Here is an 18,036-nt window from a genome sequence, read left to right as displayed (position 1 = left end):
AAATAATATTTGATATTGTGTATTTTGTGTACATTTATTGCTAGCTTTAAAGCTGAGATCATCATGCCAATATAGCATGAGATTTTTTTTTTTAAATGTGACAGATTGTCACAGACAACAGACAATAGTCATTTCCATCCCTTCTTTTTTTTTTGGAAGGTGATGATTTGTTCAGCAATTTCTATGTCAAATGTAATTTCCAACACGTGAAGTCCTTTCCACCACACAGTCATTTCCATCACAACACACATTTTCACATAAAATTCATAAAGAATTAACAGTGACACTAATGATATTTTGCAGTTTGGGAAATTATGCAGCTGAAATTTCAATAAATGTTCTGAAACATGGGTTATTTTCATAATTTTGTTTGGAAAAACAACTTTTTTGTGGTGTGATAGAAATTATGCGTTCCACTTAATGCTAGACTAAAATGTCAAAAATCATATTATCTAAATATTCTAATCACAACAGCTATCAGAATGTGTTTCTATACATAATTGAAAAGTAAAACATCTGAAAAAATGTCTCAAAATGTTTGATTTTGTCAAATGTACAAGACCAAATTTGCCCGTAGTTGAAGAATGACCCTTACAAATGTTGAGCCTATGATCGCGATACATTGGTTGACTTGTTTTAATGTATCTTTTTGTGTCACCAGTAATTCTCAGTCACTTAAAATGCATGCTACAATGTTGCGTTGTTTGACAATGAAGTTGTTGGTTTAGGACCATGTGAGTTGTAGGTAAGCGCGGTCATTAGACTAAATGTGCTGTTGGGGGTTGTGTCAATATGATGAAATTTATAAAATATATTAGCTACATTAAAACTTGAAACGTTTCCTGTAAAGGCAAGATAACAGTATGGATGATGTGACTCATTCGGATTTGGATCATGAAAGACATTTGAGATCTTTTTATATGATATTGTCATAGTGTTATCAGACATTACAACTTTTAGAGTATCCTACACTGTAAAAAACCCAATGAATGACATTTTGGGCTAACCAAAAATATATTGCTGAATCAATTTCTTGGTGTGGTATCAATTGACTGAACCTGTTAATCTATGTTGGAACGATCATTCTTTGGAAATTGTTGAAAGAACTAACATATTCAAATACAGTGAACACCCACAGTTAGCTATTGGCTCAATTAAAAGACATAAATCCAGTCAAAGAGATGCTGGCTGTCCTGTGACATTTCATATGAGTGACTCGTTCAATCAATGACAAATGATTCATTAAGTGAATGAAGTCGAAACTTGTCCACAAGGCCAGTGCAAATGTGCCATTCGAGGAGCAGCATCTTCAGAGACCAGACACGGTGAGTTGATTCACATCAAGTTGCTAAATAATAAACTCTACTTTGTTGGTAGTTGTATCTTAACTCATCATGGTCGACATGTTCCTAGCGAACAAGTCAAATAACCGTCTTAATATTTCTTTGGCTTTGATATTCTAGCTAGTTAGCTAACATTAGCTAGCTGACAGACTGACTAGCTAATGTTAATGTTGGCTGGACGATAGCCCCGGCCATTCTGTTTATAGATCAGCTAAACTAACGCTTAGTTTTAATATTTTTTCATGCGAGAAAGAAATCGTTTAGAGTCCCAATCTGCGGACAGTTAATCCAAATGACGCCTGTTTGGAAATCCCACGTTTTTGGAGAAGTGAAGCAGCCACAGAGAGTAGAGGGTCGTCAAGGAGTCAGCAGCTGGTTAATTCATGATCTCATTGAATGGTTTGTTAAATGAAAAGTGAGGCTCCAGGTCAGAAGAGCTGCGCTGCCCGCGCCCACATTCATATCAATAAATTCATGTTTCACAATTAGCCTAACTGATTGGTCTACATTAAATTTAATCTAATCAACATACAACAGAGGGAAATTCTTTGTGACGCGCTTGTGTTTTCACTGTTTTCGCCTGCTGTAACTTAAGCAATATTTTTTTTCATATGATATATGCAGGACCCACTGTATATTGTTTTATGATTTATTAATGTGAAACAATTTTAATGTTAGTAAATATTATCTCCCACGTGTGGCCTAGCGGTGCAAGTAATAATGCAGTGTTGAACATTGTGTGATGCCATTTCCTAATTGTTCTTTCTATACAGAACACAACATTACCATGCATCAAAGATCGGTTGCAATCCAAGGCCTGCAGTACTTTCTCAAAGAACCTACACTATCATGAAGACATGTCAGGTAAATCAACATTTCAGGCATCAGGGGGAAACACTTCTGCTATAAATATCTTGAAAGATTTTAACGAGTCTTGTATGTACTTCAATTTAGACAGCTGATGTGGAGACTGCGACTGACGGAGTTAAGGTCGACATCCTGGAGTTGGTGCCAGTTCCTGCAAAGTTGCACTATTTGCATTTTTAATAAAGTTGTGTTAAAAAAAACATTGCTGCTTTCATTCTGTTGATTCAGTATTTCTAGTTTTACATCCAGTTAAGAATTTTATGTTGATTGCTTTAATGAACAATTGTATAGAAACTAATTCCCTAGCTATTTTTCATTGGGATGTCCAATGAATAATTTCTAATTGAAAGCATGATAAGATAATGGATAAACTTTAATTGAGTGAATTATTTAATGGTTGGGATAATGGATAAACTTTAATTGAGTGAATTCTTCTGATGGTTGGGCAAGCAAACAAATCAAATTGAGCCAACTAAGATTTTTTAATTGAGAGAATTACTTGAACAGAGAAATTGAGTAAATTAACAATAGCTAGGGAATTAGTTACTGAAAGATTTTACATTGGAGCAGCTCTTTTTTTTTTACAGTGTATGATGGATCATTCATGGTTAAGATGTTTATGAGGTGAAGTTAAGAAGGCTCTGTCTACCTGTGATGACTTCTCAGAGAGAAACCTAGGAGCCAAGAGGATGCATAGTTATCTGGCTGCAGGTTGCAAAACGGGGCAGGGTTCAAGTGGCTACAATGGGATACTGTAGAATAGACCAAAGTTGGGAGCGGTTTCTTCGGTCCACTACCTGGCATCTATTGCTGTTTGTTGTCATATCAAAGGTATATTGAAAGATATGGTTAAGTAGTCCTGAAACCATTGACCCGAGTGACAGAACCAGACTAAAGAGGCAAAGATAAAATCTGACACTAGTTTCAGTGTTAAAACTGATAAAATATTGTCTGTGGTTTTATATGGGGCATGACATAATTTAAAAAAAAAAGAAAAAAAAAAGGTCCACAAGCGTATTGAAAACGTTTTGTAACCATGAACTTAGTTTTAACACATTTAAGTAGGCTAGTTCACATAGAAGAAACTGTCCGAAGAAATGATAACCACCTTGGGATAGAAAATGAGCTCGTTCAGATTGAGTGTGTGGCTCTGAAAAGAGCCGTTGTGTCGTTTATGGTGGTGATGGTATTTAACCTCCGAAGCCGTACAGAGTGCGGCCCTGTCTCTTGAGGGCATAGACCACGTCCATGGCGGTGACGGTCTTCCTCTTGGCGTGCTCGGTGTAGGTGACGGCGTCCCGGATGACGTTCTCCAGGAAGACCTTCAACACACCGCGGGTCTCCTCGTAGATGAGGCCGGAGATGCGCTTGACTCCGCCACGGCGAGCCAGACGGCGGATGGCGGGCTTGGTGATGCCCTGGATGTTATCACGGAGGACTTTACGGTGACGCTTGGCGCCTCCTTTACCGAGTCCCTTTCCTCCTTTTCCTCTTCCGCTCATGTTTACTGCTGGGTAGAAAAATACTCAACTGATTCAGGCTCAGGGCGTCTGCCCTTTTATCCCCACTGTGGGTGGAGCTTGGTGAGCGGGAAGAGGTGGGAGGAGCAGGACTCTGGGGGAAGGAGGACGTAAGTGGACCATGGCAGGAGGTGGTGGTGGTGGTGGGCTATCACCATGACACCATCACAATCTGTTGGCTCTGCTCACTCTGTATTTTAAATGTTTTTCATCTTTTTTTCTTTTTCTTTTTCCCTTGTCTTCCTGTAACTGTTTTAGGATGACACCATGACCACTGAATAATGCAGCTACAAAGCAATAAGTTATGATAATAAAACATAATGACAAAAGACTAACAGACCACATTGATAAAACACATAATGATAAAACAATGTCCAATGACAATAAAACTTTTCAGTTGCCCTATCTTAATGATCTAAGTATTCAAGTGTATTCGTTGCTTGTGTATTTAGGTATCCCGTAGCACATTTTCATGGCAGTATTTTGTATGACCTGGAGTTTATTGAGTTGAGATCTCCCTCCCATATTCGAACAAAGGTCAAATATATGATTGATACACCTTCAAAGCAATTTGCTCCTCCCTTTTTTCTGCAGAGCACTTTCAAGTGGTTTAATCTGCGTCTGGCCTCGTTTTCCACTTCAGCAATGTGTGTTGTCCACTGCATGTTTTGTTGGAAAAATTATACTGTTGAGATGACCTGGAGAGTTCTGCCATACAGTTTGAGGTTGAGGTGTATTTTGTGTGTGGGTGTTTGGTGAAGAGTACACATGTTTTAGTTGGATTTAGTTTTCTTCTCCACATAGGCTATTAGCCCATTCCTCCATCTCAGTAATGCACACCTGGAGCTTCCATGCCTTATTTGCATGGAAACGTCACAGCACTGGCCTCCAGACTCATTCAATGGTTTCGGTCGATCCTTATTGAAAGTGCCTGAACGCGCAAAAACCACTATGCCTAGACTTCACAAATAGAATAAAGGTTTCACACATCAGAAACTGTGTTATATCGAGTGTTTAGCCTCTTTAGGATAATCTAGGCCAGATTTGAGAAGTCTAGGCATAGCCTGGCCTAATATGGTCAATATGCTGAGAAAACAGTGAAATCTGCCTTTATTGCATTTTCACAAATATAATTAAGGTTTCACAGATCAGAAACTGTGTCTGAATGAATCTTCAGGGCCTGTAGATTAATCTAGTCCAGATTTGAGAGCTGGGTAGAGTGTTTTCTTTAAAAATCTATTATTAACAAAATCTAAAGAACATGGTGGATTAGCACTCCCAGATCTAAAAAGTACTATCACGCCACTCAAACTAGCATCATAATGAAATGGACCACTAACACAAAAGCTAAATGTTTTAAGATAGAAAAGAAAGAGACCATAAAATTGAAAGGACAAAATACATGGACGAACACCACTGCACAATTGGAAACAGGTTTGTAAATAGACAATGACTTACTCTACCTCAGAGAGATGGCATGGGACCCCCAGTTTAGACCAAACTAAATGGACAGTGTGCTAAAGGTTTGGGCATCAAAAGGATTGCAAATATATTCACAATTACTTGTCATCAAAGACATTGACTCATTCAAGGTTATATCAAATAAGTTTGACTTAGCTCAGTTGAATATTTATACTTGCAACTTAGAAATTACATTACCACTTTCCAGAAAAGACGGGGTCACCATGAGCAACATCAATTAATAACTTTTATGACAAAAAATTATAACTTAGATATCAAGAATACGCTCTCAAAAATATATAAAATACTAGGAGACAGTGAAGAAACACAACTCAATTGGGACAAAGTGGAATCTAGAGCTTGGCGTACAAATAGAAGACGATGATTGGAAAAAATGCTTAAAATGCTTATAGTACAATACACAAGACAACAAATTCTGGATATTAGAGGGAATTCTCATGGAAGGTATACACATGCTTTTTCATTACTCCAGAAATACTGTCTAAATTCACAACATCCAGCACCCCAGACTGCTGGAGAAATTGTTGCGAGCACCATTCAAACCACTCACACATTTTCTATTTCTGTCCATCACTAAAACCATTCTGGAAAAAAATTATAATATCTATTTTTTCCAATTAAAGAAAAACATTGGAACCGCAATGCATTGTTTTAGGAATAACACCGGCTGAAGTTACAACAGAAAAAGACAAATACTTATACAGAATACTCAGAATAGCTTTGAAGCAAATAACAAGAAACTGGCAACAATCCATCTCACCTTCTTTTAATAACTGGAAATTAACTGTAAATAATATTTTGGAAATGGAAAAAATTACATATAGAATCAAAAATCAAGAACCAGAATGTGTGAAAAGATGGAATAAGTGGATTGATTATATAAATAAATAAAACTGATGAGTTCAGCCCTGAAGAAATGTTTAGCTACTAGACATTTGGATTGTGTAGCCTATATGTATATATTGTATTTTTGTTCTGTTTTATGCTTTTTTTTTCTCCTTTTTTCTCTCTCTCTTGTCCCACCTCTTTTCCCTCCCTTTATTATTAATATTCATTTATTATTATTATTATTATTATTATTATTATTATTATTATTATTATTATTATTATTATTATTATTATTTTATTATTATTATTATTATTATTAGTAGTAGTAGTAGTAGTAGTAGTAGTAGTAGTAGTTAGTTATTTATGTTTTTTCTTCAAACAAACAGCATTTCTACAAATAGCATAAATGTTGTACGAATGCTCCTGTGACTAAAAAGATATGCCTACTGGAACCGACTGGAACATGAAAAAAAAAGAAGAAAAAATTGATTAATGCTCGCTCTGTGCTCAGCTAATCAGCGGGAGTTCGTAGCTCTTAACCCCGTAAGAGTCCCGTGATCGGGACCGTAATTCAGCGTAATCAAAGACGGTTTATTGAATATCTTTGGCGTAATCTGAGATTTTGGTTCGCTGGTGGAGGCACGGCCGTCACGTGATCGCGCTACACCCGCTTTTAGTAAACACTACGGCAATATGGCGGCCGCTGATTGGCTCTCCTGTGTGACGTCTGGACAGGCGGAAAGAAGCGGGAAAAACAATTTTTTTAGCTAACCCCGGATAGCATCTAGCTAAGGCTAACGGTAACTTGATCAGGTGTAACAGAGGTTTAAACAGCGATCGATAGGAAGCTGGCTGACAGCTGCTTATTTAGGCTAACCTTACAGAGTTTGTCCAGTGATTCAGACATCTGAGTTTGACGGCGTAAGAAGCCCCTCACACCGGTCACCGACTATCTGCCGTTCATCCATGAGATCAGCTGCCGAGGCGGCGCTGAGACTGACCGGAGACCGGAGACCGAGGAAATGTTCAGGTTGACTTCAACTGCTCCGGCGGTCCGGGTCCGGTTCGACAGATCCAACAACAGTGAGTGTTCATCATCATCATCATCATGGTGTTTTTGTGTTGGGTCTGTGCATCAATGTTTGTTTGTTTGTTTCAATTCAAATGAACAATAGGCTATTTAATTGCAATCGCTATTGTTGTGCTGGATCGCCTAAATGGTGAAGAGAGTCGTTAGGTTGTTGTTGTAGTAATGAGGTTGTTGGGGCTGATGGGTCTGTTTTGTGCTCTGTTGTGGCCTTCATCTTTTCGCTGCTCCCTCCCTGTTCTCTCATTTGCTCTCTGAACTTGGTTGTGGTGTCAGTTCGTCCCTCATCCACATCAACGACCAAAAGACTCCACATGATCTTCTTGGTTCTGTTTCTAAACAAATAAAAATAAAGCAATGATACAACAATAATCCAGTATGAGGAAAAGGGGAGCGAAGTAATAAAATAGAGAGAAAGGCTAAAGAGAGAGAGGTCAAAAAACACTCCATGCTGCCTGACCGATTCCCTCCTCGGGTAACGATACACACACAAATCCTTGCGCATTAAAACAGCAATTAAATATGCTATGGCTACATGATTTTTATTTTTTTTATTTTTTTTGATTATTCACATTTTAAATTAAATGAATTCAATTACTTAGGCTATACTATAACTATGAACTGTCAACATTTGAATGTATATATATATATATATATATATATATATATATATATATATATATATATATATATATATATATATATATACATATATATATAAATCACCTTTTCACATGTTTACCTAAATTATTATCCAATTATTAATCAACTAAAATAGCATTTAGGCTCCTACAACATGGAATTCTTCATTTGGGCTTGTTTGCTTGCTACATTGCATGGACCCATAACGAGCACATCATTGACAAGAGAATTAAAGCCCTGTAGTTTTTCCTGGTGTGCATCCTTTCTATTAAATAGTAATAAGTTTGTTTTTTCACATGTAAAAACGCCACTGGAGACTTTTGAGTCATTAAAATCATCATTTTGTGTTGTTTTTATCTGAAACTCTTCGCTGGTGATGGTTCGAGGTGTTTTATTCTTCATTATACAACAGTTAGTTCCGACCGGTCCCAACCGAGCAATTTGATTGGACAACGAGACATTCCATAGTGCTGATATACAGTATAACAGCACTGGGACTTTTCACAGACATAATCACTCCGCTGTTCAGCTGGACAGTAGGAAGTCAGAGCCACGCTCCCCATACAGGAGCTGCCCCATCTCTCTGCTGCTGCTGCTGCTGCTGCTGCTGCTGCTACAGTTATAAACGGACACTGAACATTAAAACCTGGACCTGACCTGGTCCGTCTAATTGGCGATAAATCTCTACTAAACCCGGCTGGGGAAAAAATCGCCGCGGGGGCAACTACGTTTTGACGGTGATGTGTTTTGATATTAGCGTTAGCTGTTGTTAGCCACGTAGCTCAGCTACTTAGCTTCAACTGTGTTTATATTGATTACATAGCAGATAAACAAATGTAATACGGTATCGATAACGTCTCTGTATGTCTTCATGCTGGTCCTGTTGCTGCGGTGCTAATCAGACACGGGCTCAGAACCAGAACCAGCACTGGAAGCAGCTCGGTGGAGAAGCTTGTAGCTCGTAGCAAGCTAGTATGAAATGTTTATGTGTTGCCTGGCAACAGCCTTGTTTCCCTTCCAGTTGCAGAACTATTTCTGTTGGCGGAGCTAAAGAAATGATTAAATAAACAAACAAATCATAATCTCTTGTAGTTTATTACTGTTCTAAAAATGCGCTCGTAGCACTGTTGTATAAAAGCAATATCACACTCGAGGTCGTGCTGTTGTACTGTATATCAGCACGGTGTGATTATCTGCGGCACTCGGCCTGCGGCCTCGTGCCTACGACCGAATCACAGCCGTGCTGATATACAGTACAACAGCACTCCCTCTCGTGTGATATTGCTTAAATAACTCCTTTTGGACATGTTAATTGAAAGCAGGCGCCGATTATCCAGGTGCATGGAGATGTAGGCTATATGGTGGACAGGTAAGTCTGGTCCTAAGTACATAGCTGTAGAGATTCTCAGACGGACTGAGCGGACTTGCTCTGAGTTTAGGACTACAGCGCCAGCCTCATTACCAGGCTGCTACTGCCATCTACTGGCGAAAAGATAGCACTGGTCCAACCTGAAACCATAGACTGAAACCAAGTGTTTCTTTCTACACAAGCAAAGTGAACATTGAAGGGTCATTCCAGAATTGGAGGACATTTCATGTCCCACCCATCAATTTTCAAATAAATCATGCATGAAATTCCAAAACTTGCATTTGTGGTGAAAATTATAATTACTCTGAGACAAAATATAAATAAAGTTATACAAAAACTGGTTCCAAAATATTATTTAAAATACAAAATAACTCTAAGCACCCCCTAAAATGGCCTTTTTCTCTTGTCCCACCCTCTTGATGGCCAACATGCATGTCAAATAAAGCGGTTAAAATAAGTTTAAATTTTTAGTTTCTTTGTATGATTTTGTTGATTTATGTCTTTTGTAAGTGTAAAAACACTTAGTTTAATCATAAACATATTTTGAATAAAAGTAATTTTGCACTAAAGTTGCGTCCCACAACATCCACGCAACCCTGTTACCAAAACCTTTTTAGCAGAGAAGAAGAAAAAGTGAGACACATGACACAAAATAATTTGTATCATCAAGCTGTTAGATAATAGCATAGGTAGACACAATACATACAAGGTAAGTCCTCTCTTCTATTTTTCAAATTTTTCACATTTCGTCTGCCCTGATTGAGTGTGTCACTCTAACCAATGCAACCCTGTTACTCATATTACCAGAATAAGGCAAAACATATTTTCAAAGTTTTCTTTGTTCCTTTAAATAACTATGTTTGTTCTCAACCTTACAGTAACATTACATTTCATAGCTAGCATCTTTTTTCTGCTAAACAGCTAACATAAGCATTGATTTCCTGTCACTCCTGAGTAACAGGGTTGAGATTTGTCATAATCTACAATCAAAAGTAATTAATCTATTCAATCCTGTTACTCTAATTTCAACCTTGTAACATGTGTAATTTATCTTCTTAAATGACTGTATCAACTCATGAGGGTTTATCCTATTATCATTTTGGTAGTGTGTATGATTATATTCATTGTGTATTTTGGCAAATATTTATAGATAAATACTTATATAATACTTTTACAGGTTCCATATTGGTAACAGGGTTGCACCAAGCAGCACACACAATATATAAAATATCTAATAAAAAGTGTCACTTTGAGTACTGAGCTGGCCAAACATAATTATTTGATGATTATTACCTGTATTTCTTAAATATATAGCAGAAAATGATCAAATAAATAGTAACATTTTGAGGTGTTTCAGTCCGTAAATGACCTCCGATTCTGGAATGACCCTAAAGTCAAGCATAGAAAATGTTTTATCATTGAGCTTGAAAAAGCAATTTAACAAACTCTCCCCTACATTATTTAGCTAGAAACATGTCTAAAAAGTTGAATCAGAGGACAAAGCTCTCGAGTTTAGAGTGAAGTGGCTCTTAAAAGAGCCGTTGTTGTTGTTGTTTTAGTGGAGCAGCAGTCTGGTTTAAGCTCTCTCTCCACGGATGCGGCGGGCCAGCTGGATGTCTTTGGGCATGATGGTGACCCTCTTGGCGTGGATGGCGCACAGGTTGGTGTCCTCGAACAGACCCACCAGGTAAGCCTCGCTGGCCTCCTGCAGAGCCATGACGGCGGAGCTCTGGAAACGCAGGTCGGTCTTGAAGTCCTGGGCGATTTCACGCACCAGGCGCTGGAAGGGCAGCTTGCGGATGAGCAGCTCGGTGGATTTCTGGTAACGACGGATCTCACGGAGAGCCACGGTACCGGGCCTGTAACGGTGAGGCTTCTTGACGCCGCCGGTGGCCGGGGCGCTCTTACGGGCAGCCTTGGTGGCCAGCTGCTTCCTGGGGGCTTTGCCTCCGGTGGACTTACGAGCGGTCTGCTTGGTTCTTGCCATTTCACTGTGTCTTTCTCTAAACTGGAGAAAAATGTGATGAATCGCCGCGGCACTCGGCTCTTAAAGCCTGAGACCGGCTGGGACACAGTGACGCTGCTCGACGTCTGTGGCTGGTGATTGGTGAGGGGCTCCTGCTGGAGCTCAGCGCCGCCCACAGGACCAACCCGCCGCCCGAGTCTCTGCTGCTCATTGGAGGAAAGAGCTTTGAAAAAGCCCGGACAAACCCAGAGCAGGAAGCCGCTGCTGGAGCCTCTCTCTGGTTGGTCCGGCACAAAGTGTCCCGCTCCTGCGCTCATATAAGAGACAGTTGAGCTGTGGAGCCACACATTTCTTTGTACCCAGACTAAAGAGACCAATCAACCATGAGTGGAAGAGGAAAGACCGGGGGAAAGGCCAGAGCAAAGGCAAAGACCCGCTCCTCCCGTGCTGGGCTCCAGTTCCCAGTGGGTCGTGTCCACAGGCATCTCCGCAAAGGAAACTATGCTCAGCGTGTGGGGGCTGGTGCTCCCGTCTACCTGGCGGCTGTGCTCGAGTACCTGACCGCTGAGATCCTCGAGTTGGCTGGAAACGCTGCCCGCGACAACAAGAAGACCAGGATCATCCCCCGTCACCTGCAGCTGGCCGTCCGCAACGACGAGGAGCTCAACAAGCTGCTGGGAGGAGTCACCATCGCTCAGGGTGGTGTGCTGCCCAACATCCAGGCTGTTCTCCTGCCCAAGAAGACCGAGAAGCCCGCCAAGAAGTAAACTTCTTCCTGGACACCACCAACACAAAGGCTCTTTTAAGAGCCACATACTCAAACTTAAAAGAGCGCTGTTCCTTGTCTCTAACTCAAATGATAAACCTTGACGCAATGACGACTGATATTATGTTAGAAATCAAGTTTCAGTTTAAAATTGGGTGTGATTAATTATAATGCCACTTGAAAACAATAAACCTACTATAGAAGACATCTCTAGTCAATATTACACCCATGATAACATGAATCATATGCTTATTCTATACAAGTAATTAAACACTTAATTTATCCCATCTCCTTCAATGGCAAAAAGTGATTACCGGTAGATGTTCTTAATACAGTATTTGCATAGCAAAACCAAGAATCAAATAGGACATTTGAATCAACATTAATATTTTCTTTTTATATTGTATTATACGGCCAAGTTCCTTCATCGTATTTTCAACCATTTCTCATCAAAATACTTTTCATAGTTGTACATTATTTAATTTATTACATAACAAGATTGTGATGCTCTGCTATCCATGTCATGAACCACTCAAATATATTATCTCAATTAAAATGTAATTTATTACTTTCAGGATTGTAATACCACACATTGCAGTAAACGTTTCCACTCACATGACTGTAAAATTGTGTGTGAATGTGTGTGTGATTGGGTGAATGTGATGTACTGTAAAGCGCTTTGGGTATCGTTCAGGTATAGTAAAGCGCTATATAAATACAGACCATTTACCATTTACCATTTGTACATTTATAGTTTAAATTAAAAAATGAATACATCTCTTTGTTTTGTTTTGTTTTGTTTTGTTTTTTAAATATACACTATTGATACCAGTTGAGAGAAATATGTGGCTCTTAAAAGACCCTTGTTAGTTATACAAAATCACTATCTGCGAGGAAGCAACATTTCATAGTAATGATGACCTGGACCAAAGATCAATTATTTGGAACTTAAAGCCAGTAAAGCCCACTGCAGAAAGCATGGTGCAATATCTTCTACAAAAACAAAGTGTAGGGTGGAGTGAGTATAGTTGAGACTTGTGTACAGTTGAAACACCCTTAATATCTTGCCTTCGGTGCAAGGCTGAGCCGCCATTTTTACTCAGCACATATTAGCATACTCTTTGGTGGTGTGAAGTTTGAAGAGTATTAGCATCTCTCAAAGTCTTTTTACTTAGGTAATAATTTCACTTTACCATGTCCCTTTCACAATGAATAGCTTATTATCCTTTTTTTTACCATTAAACATAACTTACATCATAAGCGCTAAAAACAACAGTGTTATATTAATATACTACAGTATTAATATTATGTTATGTATTATAATATAATATTTGTTAATAATACAATAATATTGCATTGTTTAATTTCAATAAAGAGGAATGAATTTATATTGAAATATTTTGTCAAATTGCCTTTTTTTAAGTTTATTGCATTTACAATTGATTATTATTATTATTATAACCTTTATTTATTCTCGATCCCATTGATGATGTTCAGTCATCATCAATGGGATTCAATAGGTGTCTCAACTGTATATGGGGTATGGCTGAGACAGTACCGTGGTATAAAATGCACCTCATGTTTATGACCGGTTTGTGTAAAAAAGAAACAATGATATTCATCAATGACAACAAACAAAATAAAAAAAAGCATGTTAAAAATCACTTATATAGTTTTTGTGCAATATCTGTTCAAAAATGGAGAAGCAAAAAGTGTCTCAATTGTGCTCAGTCATTGTGCACAGTTTGAATATCCCTGTGCTTTCTGAATCAACCACCAACTACAATAGCTGCAGCCATTTCAAAACAAAGTACTGAATCTTCCACATTCACCAACCTGTGAGGCACAACCCTGTTGCCCACTACCATTTAGTTTACAACCAGGAATTCCTGGTGCTACATTATGCATATTACTTTAATTGTTGTAGTGTATGGACTTTATTTTTATGAAGCGTTAATGTACACACGTGACTGTCTTCATGTGAGTAATGAGTAAAGTTACATTCTGTATCCATCTTGGTTCTGAGTAAATGACTGCAGTGAAGTGCAACATTGTGTCCACTGCTACGTCTAATTAAGTTGACAACAGCACCATGAGTAATAGGTAATAATTGACAAGAGGAATCAGCTCTTTTAGAGAGGTGTGTGGCTCTTAAAAGAGCCTTTTGTTCATATTAATATTTCAGAGTAACAGCTCACTTCTTCTTGGGTACTGCCTTCTTGACCTTAGGCTTGGCCACCTTCTTAGCGGGGGACTTCTTGGCAGCAGGGGCCTTCTTGACCACCTTCTTGGGGCTCTTGGTTGCCTTCTTGGGGCTCTTAGCTACTTTCTTGGGAGCAGCTGCTGGCTTCTTTGCCTTCTTGGGGGACTTCTTAGCCACTGGCTTCTTGGCTGCCACCGCCTTCTTGGGCTTCTTGGCCGCTGCGGGTTTCTTCGCTGCGGGCTTCTTGGCTTTAGGAGCGGCCTTCTTGACTGCGGGCTTCTTGGCTTTGGGCTCGGCCTTCTTGTTCATCTTGAAGGAGCCGGACGCTCCGGTTCCCTTGGTCTGGACCAGAGTGCCCTTGGTCACCAGGCTCTTGATGGCGATTTTAACGCGGGACTTGTTCTTCTCCACATCGTAGCCTCCGGCGGCCAGAGCTTTCTTCATAGCGGCCAAAGACACACCGCTGCGCTCCTTGGAGGCACCGACAGCCTTCACGATGAGCTCGCTGACGCTGGGACCGACTTTCTTGGGCTTCACGACCTTCTTCTTGGCCGCTTTGGCCGGGGCGGCGGCTGGAGCTGGAGCTGGAGCAACTTCTGCCATTGTTTCTTCTTGTTCTCTTGTCTAACACGACGGACAGCTGTGAGCGGACTGTTGGAAATCTCGGAGCAGGAGGCGGTACTTAAACACACCATGAGAACCGTGGAGACTCAGTCTAGTCGTGGCTCCTCTGTGCAGCCTCGACACAGGGACACTTTGTGTTTTCTCGTCGCACAAAAAAGGCTCAAAAATGACGTTGGGGGAGAAACTAAAAGTTGGATATAAACTGAGCCGATAGCGGACTTTATTCTCTTCATATTCAAGTCACGAGGAGCTCTGATTGTCTCTGGGTTTTGTTTGTGGAGCCTCTAAACCTCAGCTGATCACCTCGTCGGGCACCGCAGCTCAGTGACTTTCCCCACTTTTATAACTTCTAAAACCATATTAAATGCATCACAATTGCACCGAAACGAGTTTTCTAGCTAGTCAACATGTTTGTTCAGAGATCCTGATTAAAAACTACCTCCTGTTGATGATCAGTTTGTAAGAAAATCAACTTATTCTCCTATCAGCAAACACACTAGGAATATGTGTCAGCCAGAACAAAGGACTGGGTGTCCAGGTTTTCTAACACTTCAGATAAATGCTGAAAATAGTTTAAATGGAAAAAATAACCCACTAAGGAAAACCTTACATTGTTTATGCTTCCCACATTATCAAAAACGCAATGCCTTACTTCCAGTATAGTGATAGTGAACATGTTGTCAGTACTTTGCTGTGAACACTGAATAATGTATTGGGTCAGTTCAGCAACTTTTAGATCTACATGTTGTTGCAGTAACAGCATGTAAAGTGGAACCAATAACTGTTTGCTTTTCTGAAAATATGTCAAGAGAAAAAAAATAGTTTTATTGAACAGTAATATTGCATTTCCCTTAAAGTGTCCCTAACTGTGATCTGTTGGAGTGGGTTAGGGTAATTGAAATACATTTAGGCCTAATAAGTCGTGACTTGTACTTTGATGACCATCTTGTCTGATAATGCTCTGGTCTTTAAAGCTGTAGCAGTTTAGTTTTAAAAAGTTTCCTGTCAGTTGAGTCATACTCATTAGATGTCTATAGTACCAGTTAAATGAGAATATGCAGACAGAAAAACATCTGTGATGAGATTTTTGGTGTCGAAATCAAATGAACTCAATCACTCTCCAAGGGCTTTTTTTTCCCCAGTCACACATTTTTACATGTCCTATTAGCACTGTAAAAGGAATATAACAGTGTATGTTTTTATACAATTTTGTATTTATTCTAATAGTTATTATCATTCATATCATTATTAAATGTGTTTTATGTGTTTGAATCTTTTATCATATAATCTTGTTCCCATAACAACAAATATAATTGGAGAAAGTTAACGAAGACAGAGAGAGTACAGTATCAGTGTGAGTACCCCGTCAAAATGGTAACAACGTACTGTTTGTTGTGTTTTCTTGTACAGGCGCATCTCAATAAATTAGATTGTCACTGAAAAGTTCATTTATTTCAATAGTTCAATTCAAAAAGTGAAACTAGCTAATAGCTACCTGATATGGATCCATGACAGACTGATATATCCCATGTCTTTAGTTTGTTTATGATAATGGCTTATATTTAATGAAACCTCAAATTCAGTATCTCAATAAAATATATAATATTACATCAGACCAATTTAAAAAATGATTGTTAATACAGAATTGTTGGTTTTCTGGAAAGTATGTCAATTTATATACACTCAATACTTGGTTGGGGCTCCTTTTGCTTGAATTACTGCCTCATTTTGGCGTGGCATGGAGGCAAACAGCCTGTGGAACTGCTGAGGTGTTATGGAAGTCCAGGTTGCCTTGGGTCTAGTGTGTCAAGACATTCCTGAACCAGAGACAACATCAGAGGTGTCTTACGTGGGCTAAGGAGAAAAATAACTGGAATATATACCCAGTGGCCCAAAGTCCTCTTTTCAGATGAAAGTAGGTTTTGCATTACATTTGGAAACCAAGAACCCAGAGTCTGGAGGAAGGCAAGGCAAGGCAAGACAAGACAATTTAATTCGTATGGTTTGTCTCAAAGGACTTAGACCCTCACATCGACTGAGGAAATACTCCCAAGAAAACCCTTAACAGGGAAAAAAATTGGAGAAACCTCAGGTTGAGCAACCAACCTGAGTTTCCATAACACAGCAGTTCCACAGGCTGTTTGCCTCCATGCCACGCCAAAATGATGCAGTAATTCAAGCAAAAGGAGCCCCAACCAAGTATTGAGTGACTACAGAAAACCAACAATTCTGCATTAACAATCTTTTTTAAAAAAATACTGAATTCATTACAATTAAATGAAAAAGGACATGGAATACTTGAGTCCGTGTCATGGATCTAGATCAGGTATTAGTTTCACATTTTGAACTAAACTATTGAAATACATGAACTTTTCCATGATATTCTAATTAATAAAAATGCACCTGTAAAGTATCTATGAGAAATCAATAAGTTTTTTTTTTTTTTTTTTTATCTTTTTTGTATCTTAATCTATGGACAACATTTATAAAGAAATGAAACAGCCAACGTTTTAATGGTCAATTTTTATGCAAATACTATATTATTGTTATCCATGGTTTAGTGATAGTGAATATACATTTATTGATTAGATTTGTTTACAGTGTTGATGTTGGCAACATTATAACTTGTAGCCTACAGCTTCCAACATGCATACACAAGAACCACCATTGAACAGAGGAAGGCTACAAACAAACTCCCCACAAGTCTGAAATTTTCATTGGCTACATTGTTGTTCTGGTGATAACATCAGTGACACCAACCGATGCCAATTATCGCATATTCTAATCTAGATTTATTGATAGGTTCATTATGGTCACACTTGGATGCAACCAGTCTATGGATGTAACTCGTCAGAAAATGTTTGTGATCAATTACAAGAATAGTTTGCACTTGTAGATGAAGTGTGTGGCTCTGAAAAGAGCCTTTGGGTCGGGTAGAAACAGCAGAGCTGTTTACTTGGAGCTGGTGTACTTGGTGACGGCCTTGGTGCCCTCGGACACGGCGTGCTTGGCCAGCTCCCCGGGCAGCAGCAGCCTGACGGCGGTCTGGATCTCCCTGGAGGTGATGGTGGAGCGCTTGTTGTAGTGAGCCAGACGAGAGGCCTCGGCAGCGATGCGCTCGAAGATGTCCGAGACAAACGAGTTCATGATGCTCATGGCCTTGGACGAGATGCCGGTGTCGGGGTGGACCTGCTTGAGCACCTTGTACACGTAGATGGCGTAGCTCTCCTTCCTGGTCTTTCTCCTCTTCTTGCCGCCCTTCCCGGCGGTCTTAGTGACGGCTTTCTTGGAGCCCTTCTTGGGCGCGGACTTTGCTGGTTCAGGCATTTTCAGTTAGGA

The 18,036-nt window shown here is 39.4% G+C and overlaps 5 protein-coding genes across 5 annotated transcripts; 1 reads left to right on the top strand and 4 right to left on the bottom strand.

Annotated features, from left to right (window-relative positions):
* Positions 1–3,400: 3,400 nt before the first annotated feature.
* On the bottom strand, positions 3,401–3,712 carry LOC311003721 (histone H4; the record flags this gene model as incomplete). The annotated part of the gene is made up of 1 exon (XM_083995533.1): positions 3,401–3,712. One exon carries the CDS (start codon positions 3,710–3,712, stop codon positions 3,401–3,403), a length of 312 nt encoding a protein of 103 aa, XP_083851659.1.
* Positions 3,713–10,714: 7,002 nt separating this feature from the next.
* LOC311003699 (histone H3.2) lies at positions 10,715–11,125 on the bottom strand (the record flags this gene model as incomplete). Its single annotated transcript, XM_083995511.1, has 1 exon — positions 10,715–11,125. The coding sequence occupies one exon, from the start codon at positions 11,123–11,125 to the stop codon at positions 10,715–10,717; it is 411 nt and encodes a 136-aa protein (XP_083851637.1).
* A 362-nt stretch (positions 11,126–11,487) lies between these two features.
* Positions 11,488–11,871, top strand: LOC311003704 (histone H2A-like; the record flags this gene model as incomplete). The annotated part of the gene is made up of 1 exon (XM_083995516.1): positions 11,488–11,871. One exon carries the CDS (start codon positions 11,488–11,490, stop codon positions 11,869–11,871), a length of 384 nt encoding a protein of 127 aa, XP_083851642.1.
* Positions 11,872–14,064: 2,193 nt separating this feature from the next.
* LOC311003690 (histone H1-like) lies at positions 14,065–14,703 on the bottom strand (the record flags this gene model as incomplete). Its single annotated transcript, XM_083995502.1, has 1 exon — positions 14,065–14,703. Exon 1 carries the CDS (start codon positions 14,674–14,676, stop codon positions 14,065–14,067), a length of 612 nt encoding a protein of 203 aa, XP_083851628.1. The 5' UTR covers positions 14,677–14,703.
* A 2,946-nt stretch (positions 14,704–17,649) lies between these two features.
* Positions 17,650–18,034, bottom strand: LOC311003712 (histone H2B 1/2-like; the record flags this gene model as incomplete). The annotated part of the gene is made up of 1 exon (XM_083995524.1): positions 17,650–18,034. The coding sequence occupies exon 1, from the start codon at positions 18,022–18,024 to the stop codon at positions 17,650–17,652; it is 375 nt and encodes a 124-aa protein (XP_083851650.1). The 5' UTR covers positions 18,025–18,034.
* Between the last annotated feature and the right edge of the window lie 2 nt (positions 18,035–18,036).

Source organism: Trachurus trachurus (assembly GCF_905171665.1).
Source record: "Trachurus trachurus genome assembly, chromosome: 20".
Classification (NCBI taxonomy): domain Eukaryota; kingdom Metazoa; phylum Chordata; class Actinopteri; order Carangiformes; family Carangidae; genus Trachurus; species Trachurus trachurus.
Note: the sequence above shows the minus strand (reverse complement) of the source record. Positions and strands in the feature narration are given on the sequence as shown.